This window comes from Petaurus breviceps, unplaced genomic scaffold, assembly GCF_028583685.1.
Source record: "Petaurus breviceps papuanus isolate PSGF00001 unplaced genomic scaffold, PetGlider_PUasm1.0 178, whole genome shotgun sequence".
NCBI classification, from domain to species: domain Eukaryota; kingdom Metazoa; phylum Chordata; class Mammalia; order Diprotodontia; family Petauridae; genus Petaurus; species Petaurus breviceps.
The window spans coordinates 26,035,083-26,057,927 of NW_027185777.1; the positions used below are offsets into that span (position 1 = coordinate 26,035,083).

A 22,845-nucleotide genomic window follows, 5' to 3' on the forward strand; every position below is an offset into this window, starting at 1 on the left:
TGGGTGCATAATATGAATGCAGGTTTCCTTGATTCCCAATCCAATTACATTTCCACTACTTAACACCATTTCTCCACACTGCTGACACTCAAGTATTTGTTGAATCAGGTTTAACTTTCTTTGTCATAATGTAAATTCTCTTCAAATATCCAAAAAGTAACTAAGTGGGTCACCTTGGGAAAGTCACTTGCTCACCTGTTTCCTTATCTGTAAAAGGAGAGATCTGGCCTATAAGATGTCTAAGATCTCTTCGGGATCTACTTGTTTAAATAATTTGCTGAACATCTCTGATATACAGTGTCCTAAGAGCAGTACTTCCCACACCAAAATCACATTTGTATGATGATAGAACTTCACTCTTTCTTCTTGGCCACCATTTTAGCTTTTCAACACTTTAATATTCTACCATCAGTCATAAAAATTGTATCTACTGATGACGGAAAAGAGGCAAAGATTATGAGATCATGTAGCATCTCTCTTGAACTGTGTTTGGGAGAGTCGAACACTGTGTTTTAGTCTGGGCCCTTTTTGGAATTAAGTGGTGAGATTCTAGGCCAAACACACACAGAATCATCAATATTGCACATGGTGATTATCTATAGGAGAGAAAAAGCATCCAAATAGGATCTTTTTAAATGAACTGCCCCACCCATGCCTAGGACACATAAGCATAAGAAAAATCTGCTAGATTCCCATGTTACTGAGTAACACTGCTTCATGGAACACTGATCTCTCAAGAGAATATCTGTGGGCTTTCATAAACATAGTTCTCTTACAATGAACAAAGGACCTGCTTGTGTTTTACAAGAAAAGTCAAATATCTGATTATGGAAAGTTGTTTTCCAAAAAGTTGAAGAAGGAGGAATGCTTTGAAAAGATTGAAATGGTAACAGCAGAGAGATAGACCAAAAGACATTCCTAGCTATTGTTAGATTGGGGGAAATAATTTCAAATCAACAACCTATTACTGACTGCCAGATATGAAGAACTATAGCACTGTTAAGAATAAATACATAAAAATAAAAATTCCTGCCCTCAAGGAACTTAAAGGCTTCAAAAAGCCACGGGAATGACACAATGGAAATAATGGATTTGGAGTAAGAGGATTGCGGTTCAAATCTCAGCTCTACAACTTACTACTTCTGTGTGACCTTGTACAAATCACTTTACATCTCCAGACCCTAACTTCCTCACCAATAAAATGAATAATCTCTAAATTCCCTTCCAGCTCTACATCTGATCCTCTGAATATCTACCTGTTATTTATAACATCATCATAATCTATGAGAAGCATCACAGCAGTAGATAGCAGTCCTCAGAGCTAGGAATGTTACTGTTGTTAATTCATTTCAGTGATGTCCAACTCTTTGTGATGCCATTAGGGGTTTCCTTGCAAAGACACTGAAGTGGTTTGCTATCTCCTTCTCCAGAGCTAGGAATACCTGAATTCAATTCCCATCTTTGATACAAAAGTGTTGTCTGACCTTGAATTGCTAATGTTACTCACCTGCTTGATAGGAGGAGTTTTCTCCTGCTATACCAATAGTCTACTCCCTATAACTTTCCTATAATTTATTAGGTCATGTTGATTTACTAAGAAGCATGCCCAGAATTATGATAAAATAAATATTTCAAAAGTACTAAAGAACTATTCATTTTAAAAGACTAATTAAGACAACATACAGAATCACAACATCAGAGTTGGAAGAAAACTCAGAGATCACCCATACAATATCCAACTAAGCAAGGAATTCATCCTACGGAATCCTCAACAAACTATCATTTAGTTACTTGTGAAAGACATCTGACATTGGGGGACATTCCATCTCCTCAAGGTAACCAACTCTACTTTTCACATATAGGACTGAGACAGAAAGATTTATTGAGTGACCAATAAAGCTTGTCTTTTTAAATTATTAGCAGGTAAGCTTGCCTAGAGCAGGTAACCTTACTAGGTAAACAATAAACTATGAATACCCAACTTGTGTAAACACAATTAGTGGCCGCAAGAAGGGTCACCTAATTTTTACAGTCCAGCTGTTTTGGCCTCACATCAGTTCCTAAGTTTCTGGTCAGGCGTGGAGACATGTCTCTGATTAGGACAAAGCCCAGTGACTGAATGACTGCTCAGCTCCAGGAGACTGAAAGAACAGCAGCTCTGCTGCACTCACAAGTGCTAAAATTGGGGAAATTTTTTGAAAAATTCTCTATTGAAAGGGATCAGTCAGGAATTGGGACAGAAAATTTTTCTGAGGCTTCTAGGGAGACAGACCTGCTCTCCTGACAGGACTCCAAGAAAATCTATTCACTTAGTCAAACTGCAACAATTTCACCAATTATTTAGATAACTAAATTCTTCTTTGGAAGCTGAAAATGCTCCTAGGAGGCATCACATATACTATATGACTAAGTGCTACTTAAGATCCCAATACAATAAAGAAAGAGAAAACAGAACTGGGATTCTAGAGCAAAAAGAAATACAAGTGAACCAGCAAGCTATGGAGACCAACAAACTTTGGCTAATTTCAAATCTTGCCTAGCATTGAGTTCAATTAATATCCAGCAGAGAAGATATCTTGAAAACTATTTTTAAGACTTGGCCCTCCTGAGATAGTAAAGGGAAGGACTGAGTTTCCCATTTCTAGAGAAGTCAGATATTACTGAGGATAGTTAAAGGTGATTGAGAGTAATCTTTTTCACTGGAATACAGCAATGAAATATTTAAACATTTCTTGTGTTGTTTACTGCAGAGTCAACAAAGTGAATAGTCAGGAACATGAATGTTTATTTAAGCCTATGACACTAGGTAGCTTAATACTGAGAAGGAGTCAAAGGTTATTCAGAAAGGTTCTCTATTTTAATGAATCAGAGTGGAGGATTTAAGGTTGATGAGTGTACATTTCTATTAATTGTGAAAAAATATGAGAATATATCCTTTATTTTCCATGAAACCTAGAGTTGAGAAACAATAAGGAAAATGACACACTAGCAGCTAAAGAGAGGAATGATCATCCCACACCCAAACCAGGCTCCATTAGGGCTATGTCTCCCAACCCCTGCTACATAGGAAAGGTGTCCATAAAATTTCAAACAATACAAATGATAAGAGCTTGAAAGGCAAATGTGAAGCAAAATGAAGTATTACTTTATAGCTCAAAATCATGAAATCATGTACATAAACAAGTTAAAATTAATTGTACTCCAAATAATCTAGAGAAAAAAAGGATATTATTTTGAGATACAAGGCTAGATTTGGAAGTCAAAAAGGACTCTCTGACAGCTGTCATTATCAAGTGACAACTTGACTAAATGAGACATTTGTAAATCACTTTGTAAACTTTAAAGCACTACATAAATGCTCACTCTTATTATTATCTGAGACAGAAAGTGTAGCTGCAGTGATCATCATCTGATGCCACTTAAAACTTAATAAGACATAAGAAATGGAATATACCAAGTCTCTAAACCACAAGGACAACAATCTCTTAGTGTTCTAGGGAATTATTTGTAGAGCCAGATTTTCCCAGCATGCATAATTCTCCCTAAGTTTAAGCTGAATTTTGTGAAAGCTATTAAAATGTCTTTTAGAGAAAATGAATTCTAATTGCCTGAAAGTGTCCTTATGACCTACAGAGCAAAAGACATTTTCTAAAATGGCATATAAGACTGAAAATGTGAACTGCATTTCATTAGCACATTCCTATAATCTGTTTAAGGAAGCCATACTCATTCTGCCCTAATTCCTAGACTTAAACATTTCAACACAGTGGGATACTGTGAGCAGTTTTCCTAATAAAACTGAAAAAAAATGGAGGGAGGGGAGGCTAGGTGTTGCAGTGAATAGAGTACCAGCCCTGGAGTCAGGAGGACCTGAGTTCAAATCCAGCCTCAGACACTTAACATACACACACACAAAAAAAACTAGCCGTGGGACCTTGGGCAAGTCACTTAACCCCAACTACCCTCCAAAAAAAAAGCAAAAAAAAAAATGGAGGGAGAGTTGGAGAAGAAATATTAGAACTTTCCCATCTTAAAAAAAAAAGGAAAAGGATTGGGAGAAGAGAGCATTAACATTCACTAACCAGGAGGACTATTGTTGTACCCCCATACTCTGAGACTGCCACATTTGGCCTAATTTTGTCCTAATTCTCTGATGTGTTCTAAAACTCAACATGTTGGTATTTTTTTAAAGAAGAGAATAGCTAGAAATTATAATTTTTCCAAAGTTCTGACATCAATTATTATAAACAAAGGCATTTTATGTTAAAGAAAGTGTTCAAAGCCCTGTTACTTTTTTTGGAATCATTCCAAAAGCATAAGAAAAGAAATTTCCTTTAAAAAAAATGAAAGGAAGTACATTACTCTGTTGATCCATTTAGGAAACATCTCACTTTCTCATCCCTAAAACCCAGGGGGAGAAAAGGATTTTTAAACATTTGTTTGTTTGTTTTTAATTTCTTAATCAAGAAATATTTTATTGTAGGGGCAGCTAGGTGGTGCAGTGAATAGAGCACCAGCCCTGGAGTCAGGAGTACCTGAGTTTAAATCCAGCCTCAGACACTTAACACAAAACCTAGCCATGTGACCATGGGCAAGTCACTTAATCCCAATTGCCCTCCAAAAAGCAAAAAGAAAAATATTTTATTGTTAAATCAAATTACTTTTTTTAAAGGTGCATTTGATAAAATTGTAAAGTATCAAGTTTCATAAATCATTAATATTACAGCCAATGATCATTGTATACATTTCTAATTTAGGACATACATTCCCTCTAAAGGACCATTTCATTAAGGATAAGAGAAGACTATAGAAGTAGGGTTGGGGAAACTGAGGAAAGTGAAGGGTTGAAGTAGCTGCAATAGAAAAGACAATTAAAATCCATTACAGATGACTAAAAAAGGCAGCTGAGCAACAGTGAGGGCTCAACTGGTATTCATTTAGCTTTAATTTAGAATGGAAAAGTCAGTTTGATTTTTTTGTGACTTTCTCCAGTCTGGGAGCAAAAATCAAGAAAAGTGGGTTAGCCATGAGCAACTGACAGAAGGTCAAAAGGGTAAGCCACTCTAGGGTGGTGGTGGGTATACCTTTGAAGTGGAAGGCCATGGGGTAAGGAAGTAAACAAAGTGCAACAGGAAGAAAAGGAAGAGATTAAGGGTGCACATAATAGTTCCTCAGGCATTTGAAAATCAATTTCCTCATCTCCCTGAATCTTCTTTTCCTAAGGTTAAATGTCTTCAGTTACCTCAATTGCCCCTAAAATAATTTCTCTCCATTGTGTTTGTATTGTATTGTATTGTCTCCATACAATTTATGCCTTCATATGGATAAACCATAGATTTGTTTGGGTTTATGGTTTTTTTTTTTTAAGACGTAGCACCTAAAAGGGAACACACTACAAACAGGACATGACCAATAAAGAATTACAGAAACACTATTACCTCCCTCATGCTGAACACAGTGTCTGGCATACAATAAGAGCTTAATAGATGCTTGCTGACTTGACTTGTCTGGACACTAATCTTCAATTAACACAATTAGCTTCAAATTAATTTATTTGGTTGTTACATTACACTGCTGACTTAATGGGCTTACCATCCACTTAAACCCAGAAGTCTTGTATGTAAGATTGCTATTAGACAATGCCCATCTTGAAACTCCATGATGAATACTTTGAAATTGAGTCAGACATTGCATTTATCCCAATTAAAATTCACCTTTCTATATTCCACCCTTCATTCAAAGATATCTGGAGATCCCAATTCTGACATCTCATATATGAGTTTACCACCCCAGCTCTATGTCTGGTGCTATCAGTCTGATAAACCTGATTTCTGTGTAGATATTCATCCACACCACTAACTCAATTCAATTCCACAAACATTTAAGTGCCTGTGGCATGGAAGACTGTCAGAGGTACAATAGGAAAGAAATGGCTCTCTCTCAAAGACCTTAAAATCCAATATAAACAAGACCTGTTCACAAGACAAAATGTAGTGAATACAATAGTGAGATAAAAACTAAATAAAAGTAGAAACAGAAGAGATAAATCATTTTCAGAAAGGTTATCATGGAAGCCTTCATGCAGTTTGAAACAGTGGCACCTAATCTGGACCTTGGTATAGCTAGATGGTTCAGTAGATAAAGCTCCAGGCCTGGAGTCAGGAAGTCTCATCTTCCTGAGTTCAAATTTGGCCTTAAACACTTACTAGCTGGGTGACCCTGGACAAGTCACTTAATGCTGTTTGCCTCAGTTTCCTCATCTGTAAAATGGGCTGGAGAAGGAAATGGCAAACCACTCCGATATCTCTGCCAAGAAAACCCCAAATGGGGTCATCAAGAGTCAGATACAGCTGAAAAACAACTGAACCAACTGAGCCTTAAAGATAAGGATTGGTCAGTAATTATTAATAACAATAAATAACCATTATAATAATAATCTCCTAAGTATAAGGCTTTAAAATAGCAAAGCACTTAACCCTCTGAATTTAGATTGAATAATACCGGCTGTTCTTTGCTTTTCGGTTTACAAGACACTTTCTAGATGTTCACTATTCACATGTCAAAAATGCTGTATGATAATAATTCAAGCTAATATTACCTGCATTTTGCAGCTAAGGAAACTTAAGCTCATAAAAATTGTGTGACTTATCCATTAGTGTCAGACACAGGACATACACCTGAATCACTGACTTCAGGGCCTGGACACTTTTTACCATATCAGGACTGACTCTTTCAAAACAAGGGAGATAAGGAAACAGGGGATTCCAGTTGCATTTAAATGTACAGTCCCAGGATAATACAGGAAGAGATCAGGGACCATATTGAAGCTTGGCTAAAATGCAGAATGTGAAAGGGAAGAGAATGAAGTAAGACTGGACAGGTAGATTGGAGGTGACTTATTGAAGGCCTTGAATGCCAGTTTAAGTGGTTTGTATCTTACCCAGAGATAAAGAAAGTCACTTTGTTTTAAGAAGGAAATTCCAAGGTCAGACTTGTGTATTAGAAAGATGCATATAGCAGTGAAGGGTGGACATTAAGAGACTAGTTATGAACCTGTAACTACAGCCCAGAGAAGAAGTAGGTAGGGCTTAAAAAATGATGATAGCAGTTGAAGAGAAAAAGATGGGAAAGATTCCTGATAAAAAAAGTTTAAATCAACCTGCTTTACCAATAGGGGAGAGGAAAAACATGGGCAAACATGCCAGGATCTTGATATGATGTATACCCACAAAGCACTGTCATACAATCCATTCAAAATCTATTTTAAAAAAACAAACTTTGCACTTATTCTCTAGATGTAGAGACATATTTGGTTATAAACTTCTCTATCTCACACTAGAAAAACATGCAACTAGTCTTGATCTCTCCCAACCCACTTAGGATTATAGTAAATGGATAGGCCTCAGAAACCTATCCAAACCTCCCCTCCCCCCATTTACAAATGAGGAAATTGAGGCCCACAGAAGTTAAGTAAGTTGTCCACAGTCATAACTGCCAGAGATGAGATTTGAACCAAGGTCTTCTGACTCCAGATGCAGGGCTTTTCCCATTGTACTGCCATGTCTCTCCTTCACAGTAGCAATGGCTAAAGGTCCCATAGAAAAGGGACAATAGATTTGAAGTCCAAAATAGTAGCCAGAGTCAACTAAGAAAATAAAGGAAAATAGTGGATGCCTGTCCACTTAATTTTTTTGTTAACTTGAGGAAGTATAAATAATATTTAATTTTTAATTATTCTTGGCAAAGGTCTCAAAAAGAAGTATAAATTCAAATAAGTATTTTGTGCAGTATCCACCATGCTATACTTCTTGGCACTGCTCAATTACAGGAATAAGGAGAGAATCCGGAATAGGTTAGTGGTGAGCACTTCTTATGCGACCCACTTGAAGCCTTCCAGTCTATGGAGCAAGGAAAGGTGATAGCTGCTTGATGACACAGAACTGAAATTCCTTGCCTGGGATACAGGAAGCTAAACTGAGAGGGCAGGAACAGAAAGCAGTACCCAGATTAGGAGGAGAGGTCAATACCAAAATCAAACAGAAATCAAGGGGTGAGAAAGGAGAAAATGAATGAGAGATTAGGGTATGCACCCATGTTCCATTCAGATCTCCAACAATTTGTAGCACTCAGCTCTATGCAGATGTAGGTAGAGGTGACTAGGTGGGGTGGCAGGTAGAGAGAGTCTGGGGGTGTTGATGCTCTGCCCCAGGAGACTGGTTCTACCTTACACTTTCCTCTAAATTAGTTGAGCTGTTACATCTTTAATTGCTACCAGCAGCGTTACTCTCTTTGGTGAAATGACCACATCTGTGTGTTGGAGGAAAGCTACTATGTGCCAGCATTGTGCTGGGTCCTATGAGAACAGAAAATTAACATCAGCTCTGATCTCTTCCAAAGAAGAACTAAAAATCTCAGCAGATAGCAATTATTCTGTTCCCTAGGATTTTGTGCCCACACAGCCAGGAACATAATAGTGGAAGTGTTATAAGGCATTGGTTTTGTTTTTAAGCAATAAAAGTTTGTTTCACCTAACATTTATAAAAGAAAAAATCCTAGAAAATCCACTCCCTAATGTTATTCACCATCTAACCTAGGCACACAGTAAAAAGAAAATGTATCTTTGCATATTTACTTTATAACTAATACACAACACCAGAGTCTGACAAGTACCAAAAGGAATTTTTTGGCATAGAAGGCAAACCCCAATGAAACATGATAAATTCCAAATAGCTCTGTATGAAAGTTAAAAAAAATTTCCAACAAGCATCTCATTCCCCAACATTTCCTATTCAAAAAGGCCTCCTTTCATAGATATGCTCATGACTCATCTCTTGCACCTGGATACTCCAAACTAAAAAACATCAGAAACAATCCTAATGGATTTTCATAGATGAGGACAAAGCAGCAGATAAGGGACTAAATAGCCTTACAGTGGTGACTTCAAGTGCTCTCTCTGCCCACTATGTGATCAGTGGCAAGTTAAAAACCCTAAACTATATGTAAGTTAAGCATCAGTGCAGGGAGCTACCATGAAATGGTAAAGGTGGTGTGAAATTGTGTGTGTGTGTGAGAGAGAGAGAGAGAGAGAGAGACACAGACAGACAGACAGAGACAGACAGAGAGAGAGACAGAAAGAAACAGAGAGAGAACAGTGAATAATGATAAAGTCAGGATTCACCTCTAATCCTCCCTGGAATCCAATTTGAAAAATAGCAAAATATTAGACTTCTGCCTACCTCAGAGGTCCTTTGGGAAATGGTGGGAAGGAAGCTATCCAGCTGCATATGATGGACCCTATATTCACATCCATCGCATCCAGCGGTCCCAGATGTCCTGGTCAGAGTTCCACAACAACATAACATCACAAAGCTGAGATCTGGCCCAGAGTCGGTGGTCACTCAAGAGCTATTTCCATTGATATAGAATATAAGGTCAGAGTTACTTGGGAAGGCGGAAGGGACAGCTCCCTAACTTCACCTCAAAACCTGCTGATGTCAGAGGTGGGGCTGCCTTCTCCTTCCCAAGGTACTCCTCTTACCATCAAGGGAGGATTCTATGATTGTATCTTCAAAAGATTTGCCAAGAGCTAAGCGCAGCTCAGGTAAGACCAGAATTCATTTAAACAGTGACTATTTGTGGCAAAATAGCAAGATTCTGACAACAGGAGAAATGCCAAAACTATTGTACTCTATGATATACTTCTGAGACATACAATGTGGAGGGTGAAATGCCCTCCTCCTTCCCCATCTCCCCCAATGCTAAGCCCACCCCATGCTGCAAGGCTCAGCTGAAATTTTCCATCAGTCTCAAAGCCTTTCTTAACCACTTCAACCAGCAATGACCTGTCTTCCCTGCTGAATTACTTTAGTATTTCTTGTCTGTAGTACTTGTCATTCATAATTCATAACCCTTTGTTGTTAAGTTTTACTCTCATCACAGCCAATTAAGTTGTAATCTCCTTGACTGCATGGACTGTATCCTACCCCCAAACACACCCACCCTGGTCATGGGATCCTGAAGGGAACAGAGAGAACAAGTGATTTGAGACAAAATCAGAAGTAGTAAGATGCAAGCACTACCAGGATATGAAGCAAAAATGACATTCCAAGTCCTTAACTCCACAAGCAGATCTTTTCCACTGACACTGATATATATGTTGGTTGTATGACTTCTAAAGCCAGATAAACTGACATTTGGATTACAAATATCCTTCCAATCTGTCGTAACACTATGTTTCTAAATGGCCCTAAAATAATCTTATTTTGAAATGGATAACAGGACCGTAGATTTAGGGCTTGAATGTACCTCCAGGGCCCTCTCGTCTAAACTCCTCATTTTACAGATGAGAAAATTGAGAGTCAGAAAAATGTGTGACTTGACCAAGGTCACAGAGATAGTAAGCAGCAGCCAAAATTTGAACCAAGGTCCTATACCACAAAAACCACTTCTTCTCTAGCACTCCCAAATGCCTGGTTATCTATGTACTCATAGTTTTTCACTTCATTTGCTAAGTTATTTGTTGAGATATTTCAGTATCAGGCCCCCTCAGAATAAATAATTGAATAGTTTTGCTGCATAATAATTTTGATTCCACCAGAATAATATCAGTCTTGTTAATACAAAACCATGTCAACATTTAAATAGTATTAAAAAATAAAGTTTCCCCCCAAAAAACAACATGTACACTAAGAGAAACTGATGTCAAAGGAATTCAGTCAAAGCATTATTACGCAATCTTTAATTAATGTGTGGAAGAGAATATATCATACAGCAATAAAATGTTAATGGGAAGTTTTAGGGAGAGGAGGGAAAACAGCACAAAACACAGTGAGGAATAAACAGTTTCAGAGGGGTATAATCTGATAAATTTTTAAAGGGAGCAAACATATTTTGAGGCATGAAAAATGTGGGAATTTGTTTTTGTAGTCACTTAACCTCATCTGTAAAATGGGGATAATAATAGCACCTACCTCACAGGGCTGTTAGGTTCAAATGAGATAATAACTGTACGGTGTTTTGCACAGTGCCTGGCATGTAGAGGGTGCTATTTTTTTAATCTTTTGACTGACTATTTCTTTCAAGAGTTTTACCGAGTTTTTCCCTCAGTGGACTGGAAGAAGTAGGAGGGAGAGAAGATAAATGCTTTTTATTGAAAAAATGAGATTTAATAAAATAAAAGGCAGATAAACTTTTCAATGCTAAGTTTATTTAAAAAAAAATTATGCCACTATTGCATTATCTAATTTTGTAATGACTGAGAATCTCCAAGTTCACCCTGTCTCATAGGATTTGTACCTTCAGCTAAGGAACAAAGAAACACTTTTCCTATCAGTGTACAATCACAAAAACCCACTGCCACAGCAAAATAGAAGACAAAACAAGAAAACCAGAGTAGTCCTTGACATCTGTGAGTTTCTTTTTACTCGCATTCTCACAGTGGCATATTTCAAAGTGTTTTCAATATTGTATTCTAGTATCCTTTATGCCTATTGACATCATCCATTTTGTTTAAATATTCTTGAATATGAGGGCCACATTCTGGGAGTTGGCAGAGGTACAGCCCACTCCTTAATTATTTCCAAGAGCAATGTGCAGATGACAGAGTATCAAAGGACCCAAGTTCAAATCTTGACTGCCATTTATTGACTGATTTGTGACATCTCTGGGTCTCAGTTTGCACAGGCCTTGTGTAATTTTTCTTCTATTTTTTGAAAAATAAATTTAACAGTACAAAATAGTATACAATGAGCACTAAATAAATGATACCGAAGATAGACACTGTAAGAGTTAAGGGAAGGGGGTGGCTAGGTGGCGCAATGAGTAGAGCACTGGCTCTGGAGTCAGGAGGAACTGAGTTCAAATGTGGCCTCAGACACTTAACACAAAACTTGCCATGTGACTTTGGGCAAATCACTCAACACCAAATGCCCTACCTTCTCCTCTCCAAAAAGCAAAAAAAAAAAAAAAAAAAAGGTAAGGGAAGAGAGAAACTGCTACGGGCTAAAGTGAGGGAAGAGTTAGTTGAGGAGATTCAGTGAATATGATCCCTTGAGGATCAGTGGGATAGGTATAGGGAGAGAAGGAATTATAGAGGGGAATCTTGTGGCAAAGGAGCTGAGTCCCAAAGGTAGTTGCTGTTCTGTGAATAGTAAGTAATAACAAGATACTTGTATACGCTTTGATAAAAATAACAATAATAATAACTGCCATTTCTCTAGTACTTGTAGCTCTGCAAAGAGCTTGGAAAGGCATTTCCAGTCTGTAGAGAACCAGACTCCCAGTCATAAAAATATGGATGGGTCCAAGTCTCCACTTCTGCCACATACTGTCACTTAATCTTTCAGTGCCCTGGTACCTCTCCCATACCATAATCTATAGAGAAGGTTTGAATCTGCATTGGAAAAGTGAGATCCATCACTGAGAGTTTCCCACACTAATGGAATCACAGGTCTAGTTCATCCCCCTCCCCAAAAAAAGAACTTAACCTACAGTGCCTCATTTGATTCTCAGAGCAACCCTGTGAGGAAAAGATTATAGATATTATTGTCTCTTTTACAGGTGAGGAGGTCAGTGGTCAAAGGGGTGAAATGGTTTGCCCAATGTCACACAGCTACCGTAGTAAATAGCAGAGCAGAATTTAAACTTAGTTGTCTCTTGACTTCACAGTCAGGGCTCTTTCCACTAGAGCATACTTTCTGCTAACTAAAGCAGATTTGGGGATGGATTGAAGCTCTAACCCAGAGCCCTTGGCTGCCCAAAGCACACATTAGGCTTACAGCAGCAGTCTCTGGCTAGTTCCTTCCTATGAAAATCACCTTCTTGATACAATGCTTTAGCCAGCTATCCTAAGCAGGCCAACAGTATGCCACAGAAAGGTTTAGTTATTTGCCCTATATACCAATGTCTACTCTCCAGAAGTTCTTCCTGTTTACAGAAGCCTTGACACATACAGTAGATCAACAAGACTAGACAAGGAAGACACAAAACTTGTTTGACAACTAAAGTCACAAATCTGCTCAGGTAAGTAATAGAGCAATCTATTTAAATCTGCCCTGTATTATATAGGAATCCTATTTCCTACATGGCCCTCACATTATACAGTTTTGTTCTGGCCTCTTTCCTTTTCTTATATTCTAAATTAGCATATTCTAGGCAATCCTCAAGAATAGGACTTTGCCTATCCAAATTAAAGTTGGGTAATAAGGCCAATGAATTTTAATTAGTACTGATATTATGAATACATACATATGTAAAGCATAAGTTCTGAGTTTCTTTCTCACTGAGAATTCATAATGCAAACCTATTAATTAAGCTGGATTGATGTAGCATCTATGAGAATTTTCTTGGGTTTTAAGCACTTGAGTTTTATTCCCACATAGACCTGAACCATGAACTTCTAGGATTCTTGCAAAAACATGTCCTGCTGGATCCAAGTACAGTTTTAATGGCATCAAAACAAGTTGGGCTTGTGAGATTTGTTACACTAATTTTCAATTGTATATATAATAGTATACAAATAGTGTACAATTTTAATAGTATAAATAATGAACATGCAACTTTTAAAAATCCAATGTAGATAACTGGGAATGTATTTTAAGGACTACTGGGGGCTACATTATCATGTGTATAAATGTTTTCTTTTTCCTCCAAAATTTGCTTAAAAGATTTAAAATATGTTGCCATTTTTTCATCACCAGAACCTTTTAAAACATTCACAAATTACCTAATAAACTCTAATCTACTGAGCAATTGATAGTGATTTTTCTTCACCCAAGAATGATGATTATAATTCAGAAAAACGTCATAGTATCTGGCCTGAAAGAAAATACTCACAGTGAGACTGGAGAATTGGGGATGTCCTAGCAATTTTTCACTGAGTCAAGACCAGAATGGAAACAAAATCATCATAGGATGGCAATTACTTAATTCTATATCTGCAATAAAAAAAATTCTGAGCATCCAGTCACACCCCACATAAAGGAAGGAGGGGCAGGAAAAAGTTCTCGTATCTGTGAAACTTGCACAACATCAGAAACCCAAACAATATCATTGGCTTTCATCTTGTATACAGATGTTTCAATGAAGAACCAAATACAGCACGTGATAAATGGATCCTAAATCCTCACAGTGTATTGGGAGAGAGGAGTACTCAATAGCTACACAACACAGGTGATGGGGCTAACTGGTCCTGTCTCTCTGGACTCATTTCATGTGTGTGTGTGTGTGTGTGTGTGTGTGTGTGTACGTGTGTGTGTGTGTACGTGTGTGTGTACTGTACACCTAGCAGTAATGTCCACAATTAGGAGTAGGCTAAGTGCAGTAGAAGCAAGGATGAGGACTGTATAATCCTCATGATATCCAGCTCCTAGCAAGAGCTCTTTATAAAGAAGGCCTCAAATAGTCAACTACACATTCTCTGTACATGTGTAAGACAGGGGATGTGTAGGTATGTGGGGGGGGGGGGGGGGGGGGGGGGTTTATAGACTAAAGTGGGAGAAAAAAAAAAACCTCACATGCCAGCCAAGCCTCTGAAGAACTAGACATTGAGCCTGGACCAGTTAAGAGAAAGCAGGTATGAGAAATCCTGCTAACTGTACTGGAGATGACAAGGAACGAGATATGAACCATTGTGGAGTACAAGCATCCATTCTTTGTCAAACATTTACATACATACATCATGCAGTGTGCTTGAATTTTTCTCCCTAATTCAAATTGTATTTCCTCCTTGTGGAGAATTCTCAGCTCAGAAATGTCTGCCTCTGATGCAGATAAGCTCCAGCTTACATTGGTCTGGGACACTCCAGAGTGAAGGCACCTCCCCATGGCCATGCAGGCCAGGCAGCCACACACTGGCCATGGGTCACCAGGTCTGATTCCAAAGTCAGTCAGTCCACCATGCTGCTCCACAAAGAAATATTTTCAAAGTGGCAAAGGCAAACTCTACTTCTAGAGTATCAGGGTGTTTTATATAGAATTTCTCTCATGTGATCCTCTCCTTAATCCTATGAGGGAGGTAATGGAGAAAGGGCTAGATAGCTTGCCTGAAGTTAGGAAGGTCGAGTTTAAAACCTTCAAGGGATGAGCACAGCACCCCAGTGGTTAGATGGTGCCTAGCTAATAGTAGGTGCTTAAAAAGAAATGTTTATTGATTGATTCCTTCTGATACAAACTGTCTGGGTGATAGGGAAAACTATTTCCCTTCTCAGTGCCTCAAAGAAACTTGGTGTGACCAAAAACTTCAGCTCAAGGGCCAGTCTGCAACAGGAGAGGGAACTTCTTCACCAGGTAGTTCTGGAACTCTACCAGTGCAGGCCTCATCCCTAATAATCACACAAGTGCAGTTATTAGCCCCACTGAATAAATGAGGAAACCAAGGCTTAAAGGGGTTAGGTGACTGCCTAGGGTCACATAGTTAGTAAACGTCCAGGGCAAAGTTCAAATTAGTGCAATATGCACCAAAATAGAGACAGCGTGTAATTTTCTTAAAGTTAACTTTTTTTTTCTTATATAGATAGGTGGCACAGTGGATAAAGTACCTGGCCTGGTACTTATTTATCAGGAGGACTCATCTTCTTGAGTTCAAATCTGGTCTCACACATTTACTAGCTATGTGACCCTGAGCAAGTCACTTAATTCTATTTGCTTTAGTTTCCTTTGCTGCAAAATGAGCTGGAGAACGAAATGACAAAACATTTCAGTATCTTTGCCAAGGAAAACCCAAAAGAGATCACAACTTAAATGACTGAATAACAATAATTATTTCACTAGCATAGGAAATTCCTCATGAGAAAACTGCTACCAATATAGATTGATGCTCACTTTGGAACTTAAGTTCTTAGAGATTTCCCTGCACCATAGAAAAGAAGTGACTTGCCTAGGGTCACACAGTCAGATGTATCAGAGGTGGGACTTGGACCCAGATCTTTGGGACTCTTTGGGGTCAGCTATCTATCCATTGGGCTATGGTGCTTGTCAAAATTCATTATTTCATTTTAAATTACTTCTTTTCATTTTTCCTAAATGTTTTTGTCATTCATTCCTAAAATTGTCAAACATTCCTAAAAATGTTTTTGTCATTCATACTCATGCTATTTTTAGTTAGTACAACAAACTGGCTATGATAATCCCTTTAGGTCTTTTGGGAAGGGTCTAAGTAAGCTACAATTACTCCACAAGAACAATATAGATGTTTTAATTAGCATCAAATACTGAAGAACCAGCCTGGTCACTTCATCTAATTTCAAGGCAGAGTTAATGTTAAACTTGATATTCAATAGAGTAATATATTCAGTCAGTCATTGCATCACATTCTTCATGTCAGAGCAAGTCAGGTCTGATACTTCCTGTGTATGCCCAGCTAAGAATTCCCCTAACTGTGTCGTAAAAGTGATTTTAAGTCTTCAACTTTATAAACATTCCTTCTACAATCTTTTAACTACTTTGCTGACCAAGTTTGGGTAAAAGAGACAGACAAATTTAACTTTTTAAAAGATTATTCCAATGTGTCTTTTTCTCATTTATCTCAAACTGATTCCTCTGAAAATAACAGATAAGGATATAAGATGAAGGCAATTGCTGTGGACAAATCTAGTGTAGCAAGATTTTTTTAACTTCAAGAGATATGTGGAGGGGCTTTTTTTTTAACACACAAATAAAAAAATAAATATGAGAGTCACATAAGGCAACAACTAGTAAAACAGCAAAAACAAACAAAAAACAACACACCAACTCCACAGGGTTTTTTCTTTCTTACTTTTTCTATTGGAATGCTATAACTTTATCTTATTTTCCCCCTCAGAATTTTAAAAATCAGCTTCTGTCACATGTAACAAGCTATTTACAAATCCAGGTAACTAGGAGTTTTAAGGGGTCTGAAGGCAATTTCTTCTAGAGAGGCAGGATGGGGGTAGTTATAACAATTCACCTTTATAGGTGAATAAAATTCTTTAATGTGTGTAAAGGACTCTACATTTGCCTGCTTTGCAAGGTAAACAGTTGGTAAACTCCAAGCTGAGCTTGGAGTCAAGAAACCTGGATAATTTCCTTGCTTCAAACACCTTCCAGCTGTGTGATCACCTATGAGTCACCTAATTTCTCTGAGGTTAAAAAAAATGGAGATAATTTCCTTGCATTATCCATCTTCAGGGTTGTGAAGCAAACCACTCTTCAAATCATAGAACACTATATAAATGCTTATATTTCATTATTATAGTGAATCCATTAAATGTAACATTCAACATTTTTACCCTTGACAAACCTCAAAAAGAGCTCACTTTATAACTGTCATATGCTGCTGTTATAGGCATCCATAAAGGACAAATTTTACTGATGGTCCATTTGGGGGTCAATGTATTATCCTAGGATACTACAGTGAGTCTATAGCACAGGAGAAATGTTGGACCTTAAGGCCTCCCCACTCCACTCCCATAGAATGGAAAGCACTGAACTATGAATTCAGAAAACTGATTCTGTCACTAATTAGCCAAATGTCCTTAGCCAAATTGCTGCAACTTTATATGGGCCTTCTTTCTCTCATGTGCAAATAAAGAAGCTTGAACTAGAAGATTTCTGAGGCCTAAAGCCTAAAATTCTAAAATACTCATTCCATGAAGCATTTTATTAAAATCCAAACTGACCAGCAGAGTGCACTCTATCAGCAGTTAGGAAAGCAGTCCCCGCAAAAGGCAGTTCCAACACTTCCTCACTTAAATGATGAAAATAATAAAAATACAAACACTGAATAAATCTCTACATCCTACCTAGAAACAGCTTGGTGGAGTCAGCTCTGCAGCAAACTTTTTTTTTAATCTTTAAGCCAATTGAACCATACCATTTTTAGATAAGTTACAAAACAGATAAGGCCAAAGAAGAAAACTGTTCAATTCACTCTTCTGTACATAAAATATATTTCATTTAAAAATCAATATATTAGAATTAGAAGCTGCTTGGAGGAACATGATCATAAACATTTATGGATTTTTAATACAATGAAAATGGTTTTACAAAACCACACAATCTGAAGCACTGCTGCTTTTCCTCTCTCCCAACCTCCTTATGTAACTTACAAAAACAGCTCATACATATTCCTAAATTTAATAACAAAAAATGCATTATGCATAGCAAGTTGCAGGGTCCTTAATCACATTCAATAAGATCTCCTTTTAAAAAAAGAATTCAGAATTATTACAGCAGCAAAAAAAAAATTGTTGGGAATTTACATTGTAGCAGAGCAATCTTTCCCCTCCTGAACTTAAAAAGGTAATATGATTGGTAAAAACTGAATATTGTGTCAAGTAAGGTCTGTCTTAAATTCAATTCCTTTGGCCAGGTGGCCATGAAACACAACACCTATGTGTAGCATTCCTCCCGTGGAGGTAAGAGATGACCTCTGAAGGTCCTTTTCATCTATCAATTAAGCAGTCAGACAATGAATCAAGCAGCAGTTCTCCATCTTCAACTAAAATAAGAAGCCAGCATTCACATCAGTTACTCTAGTTACAATATTGGGTGTGATTTATAGTAGTTAAGTGGCACAGTGGATGGAGTGCCAGGTCTGAAGTCAGGAAGTCCAACACAACCCAACAACAACAACTGATTTACATGGAAAATAAATCACAATTAGTCTTATGTGATCAGAATAAATATATGAAATAATTTCTTAATATAAAAGTTTTGCTTTCTTGCACACTTGATGAAAAAAACTATCATTTTTAAAAAATTCTCCTCTTGCACAAAATTATGGTCAAATTAACTCTCTCCCATTACCTACATCAAAGACAGATTTTCAAACAAAAGATCTTAGTGTGATGTCCAGGCTCTTTCCCCAGTCACAACAGCTTATTCGTCCACCAAACCATACCTCATGCATGCTTGTAACCACCAGGTGGTGCTACTCATGCGAAAGAAAGGAAAAAGGAGAGGGAGGAAAACTAGAGTGGAGTGGTTTTTTACCAATTTTTTTTAAACTGGTAAATGAAGCCTAAAAGCAATGAGGTTTTTAATACAGAACAGTATTTAAAGTACAGTGAATAAATCTAAAAGAATTTCTATTTCTTCTAGTATTTCCTCAAACCACTGCAGCCTCAACACTGAGGAGAAATTCATTTGACTGGAATCAAGTTCTGAACTGTGGATGGAAATTGAAGGGTTTCTTTCTCATCCCCAATCCATCCAGATTTATAAATATGCAAATGTTAAAGTCCTTTTGAAGAATCTCTCTGAATTGCTCTCTGTGCCTCTGTTCTTTGCCTGTCCAATCTACATCCTATTCAAAGATGCTAGAAAAACACTCAAGCATCCTTTTCAGTGTGTCAGTCCCTTCTTTGGAAACAGAGCGGTTTCCTTCTTGCCTGTCATTTCAAATGTAAACTCTTCAGTCAGGCGTTAAAATACTAATTGGGCCCCTGGCTTGCCTAACCTTATTTGTTATTATTCTCTGCCAGGGTGGGAGTTGTGCATAGCTAGACTAGGCAGCCACCTCTGTAGTATAATGACTCACACAATATAGCAACAACAAATAAAAAAAAATCACGACCCTGATGCAGTATGTGCAAGACCTGAAAGCACCTTCAGAAACAAAAGCTGCATTCCATATGGCGATTTGGATGCCTAAAATATTTTTTAAAGATTTTAATGGGTCCGTGCTATCATTCATATGGGTCTTCTTTCCCTTGGTGAAAATGACAGCTCACTTGTGCTTTCAATTCTCCCAGAGGTCTCTACAGAGAATCCATTCAATGTGATAAAAGGCTTTCCCTTCTACACATGTTGTGTGTACCAGTGCACCTCAATGAAACTGTGTTACCCCTCCAATGGGCTTCATGACCATTCCACCAGCACCTTGCTGATTACCCACTATAGTATATACAAATATATACATTACATTATTATTGTTATATATATATATAACCATAGGTTATATATATATATATATATAACCTTTTTATATATATTTTATATATAACCCTTTTGCCCTTTCAGTCAGCTGCAACTTTGATTCTTTGGAGACATGTAACATTAAAAATGTTACAAGATTTGTAACGAGACAACATTGATCTGACAACACTGATGTTTAAAAAGAGATGACTCTGTGCTGCTGAATGGTGTGGAGTCATTAAAAGCACTGCTCAATCTCCCACTACTCTCTTCTTCCTATGCAAGTACATTTGATTGTATTCCAAATCATTTCATTGAAAACTGGAAGTGTGTATGTTTACTTAGACACAGGTCAATTAACCATTGAGAGTGTCAATTAAAATAGTCATAGAAATATTACGAATACCTCACACCCCGGCCAAGGAAGGTGGGAGAGAACAATTAAGAAAGAGGGAATAAATGCGTTTATACTGCACCTATTACATGATAATCACTGTACTAAGCACTTTACAAATATCATCTCATTTAATCTTCTTAACAACCTGCAAGGTAGATGCTATTATTATACCCATCTTCCAATTGAGGACATTGAGGCAAACGGTACAAGTGACTTGCCCAGGGTGATACAGTCAATAAGTAACTGAGGCACAATTTGAACCCAAATTTTCCTAACTGCAGCCCAGTGCTCAGACTGCAGACCCACCTAGATGCATCTAAGATTGGCAAGCATATAAATACATTTTCCAGAAGCAAATGATCTCTGAAAATTTTTATTATAAACATTAAAATCAGGATGAGTACATGTCAGAACACTTGAATAGGAACAAATACACTGTCAAGCTCTCTTCCTCAAAAAAATTATGAGAATCTTCCAGAAAAAAAAAATATGCACTGTCTCTGGGCAGAGAGCTTTTTGCAAGATTCTGATTAACAAAGTTGTTTCTGTAAGTTATCACAGACTAAAATATTACTGAATCAACCACTGAACTTCAACACTATATGAGGCATTATTTAGCACAGGGACACTGAAAGACAATTCTGTGTTTCTGTTTCATCATCTCATTCAGGAAACTTAAGTTCCATCACCATATTTCCAACCACCTGTTAAGACATATCCACTTAAATTTCTTTCAAGCCCTCAAATTCCATGTGTCCAAACTACATCTTACCCTTTAACCCCAATCCACCTGTTCACCACAATTTTTCCAATAACTCAGATTTCAAAATGTAACACTGTCTATGATTCCATGTCTCATCCAGTGACCAAGTCTAGCCAATTACATCACTGAATCTTTCACCCATTGCACCCTTTCTATTCCCACTATCACTAGCCTACGTCAAGCCCTCATAAACTCCTCCAGAGTACTGCATTGGCCCCCCAACAACTCTTCACACCTCAATTCTCTCAACTCTCCAAGTCATTCTGCCTGTTGTTAGCTGAGTAATCATGTACATCCCACACTTTAAAAATATCCAGTTACTCTCTGTAACCTACAGTATCATCTCCTTAATCTATTATTCAATCACTTCTATGATCTGATCCCAATCCATCATCTCAACACTCTCATCCACATATTCCATTCTAGCCAAATTAAGTTGTTCCCCAAACATGCCTCAACACTTTTCTACTTGTAAGACTTTGTTCATATTTTTCCTTCTTTTTTTGTTTTCAGAATTGCCTCCTCATTCTCACCTTCCAAAATCCTACCCATCTTTCCAGGGTCAGCTCAAATAGCAGATAGAATCAGGTGATGACTCAGAAGTGAAGTTTAGACTCCAGAGGAGGAAATGACCAACCACTTTGGTAACTGCAAAGAAAAACCCTATGAACAGCATTGATGTACTATGATCCACGGGCTCATGAAGACTCAAACAAAACTGAATGACAGAATAATAAGATCTTACTCTAGACCAGAGGTTCTACCATATAACTCACCTTTGACAGTATGTATATAGGTGTATATGTAAATGTATATGCATGCATGCAAGTACACATGCCTATATATGTATATGCATGTGCGCATATGCATCTATACACACATAAACAAGTGTGTACATACATGAGGATATATTTTAATTGGATAAATACTTTAATGTATCTTCATTTTTTTTTAATTGACCTCTCTTTAATTTCATAACTAGTTTAGAAACATGTACTGTGGCTGCTTGATGAAGCTATCACTGCAATCTACCGTCAGGGTGGTAACACCATAACTGGTGGGACTGAAGTATCTAGCACTAGAAGAGAGAATTTCTAGATCATTAGATCACCAACTTGGAGTTGAACAGGACCCTAAACTCATCCAGTACAATCTGGTCATTTCACATATGAGTCGCAAAGCCCCACCTCCTTCTCTAGCAGGACATATATAATTACTCCTTTTTTTTCATCCTTCTCATCTGCAATTCTGTTAACATAATTTATCACCTATGAGAAATAGCTAAAAATGAAAATTTGTGGAAAACAAAGAAGATCATAGATAAATTCTTTCATACTGCTATAGTTTGGTACACTGATCTCAGTTTCCAAAAGCTAATGCATTAACTAGATTCTATAATGCAAATAATTGCCTTGTGTATAAAAGTCTCCCTCAGGAAGGGAATTATCCCTAAGGAAGTTGTCATCATCATACACAAAACCATAAAATACTGCAGGAAACCTGCTTTACTATCTAACAATTCACACCAAAATTAAGTGCCTCTGTGGAGAGATAGGGCTTAAGGCACAATCCCCGAAAGCTAAAACACTTAAATTGTACAACTTCATTTAAATTAGAAGCCTACAGCAAATTAGCACATTTGGCAGATAAGTGGATACACACGGACGGACATGGACACGGACACACACACACACACACACACACACACACACACACACAAATCCATTTAATTAAAAATAAAGTAAGGAAGTTGCATACAACAAATTAACTTTATTGTGTAGTGAATGGTCTACTAACAAAGTAACCGGAA

At 37.5% G+C, this 22,845-nt stretch overlaps 1 protein-coding gene across 20 annotated transcripts in view; it reads right to left on the reverse strand.

Annotated features, from left to right (window-relative positions):
• Window positions 1–22,845, reverse strand: part of PARD3 (par-3 family cell polarity regulator) — a 739,747-nt gene that overhangs the window by 606,994 nt on the left and 109,908 nt on the right. For 5 of the 20 annotated variants that reach the window (XM_069086484.1, XM_069086481.1, XM_069086479.1 and 2 more), the window contains exon 1: window positions 9,237–9,822. The exons of 11 other annotated variants lie outside the window; for them this stretch is intronic. In XM_069086484.1, coding sequence (XP_068942585.1) covers window positions 9,237–9,362 — 126 coding nt within the window. In that variant the 5' untranslated portion in view covers window positions 9,363–9,822. Of the gene's footprint in view, window positions 1–9,236; window positions 9,823–22,845 lie in introns of those variants that run through there. 4 more of the 20 variants (XM_069086487.1, XM_069086486.1, XM_069086474.1 and 1 more) reach the window with 3 other exon arrangements.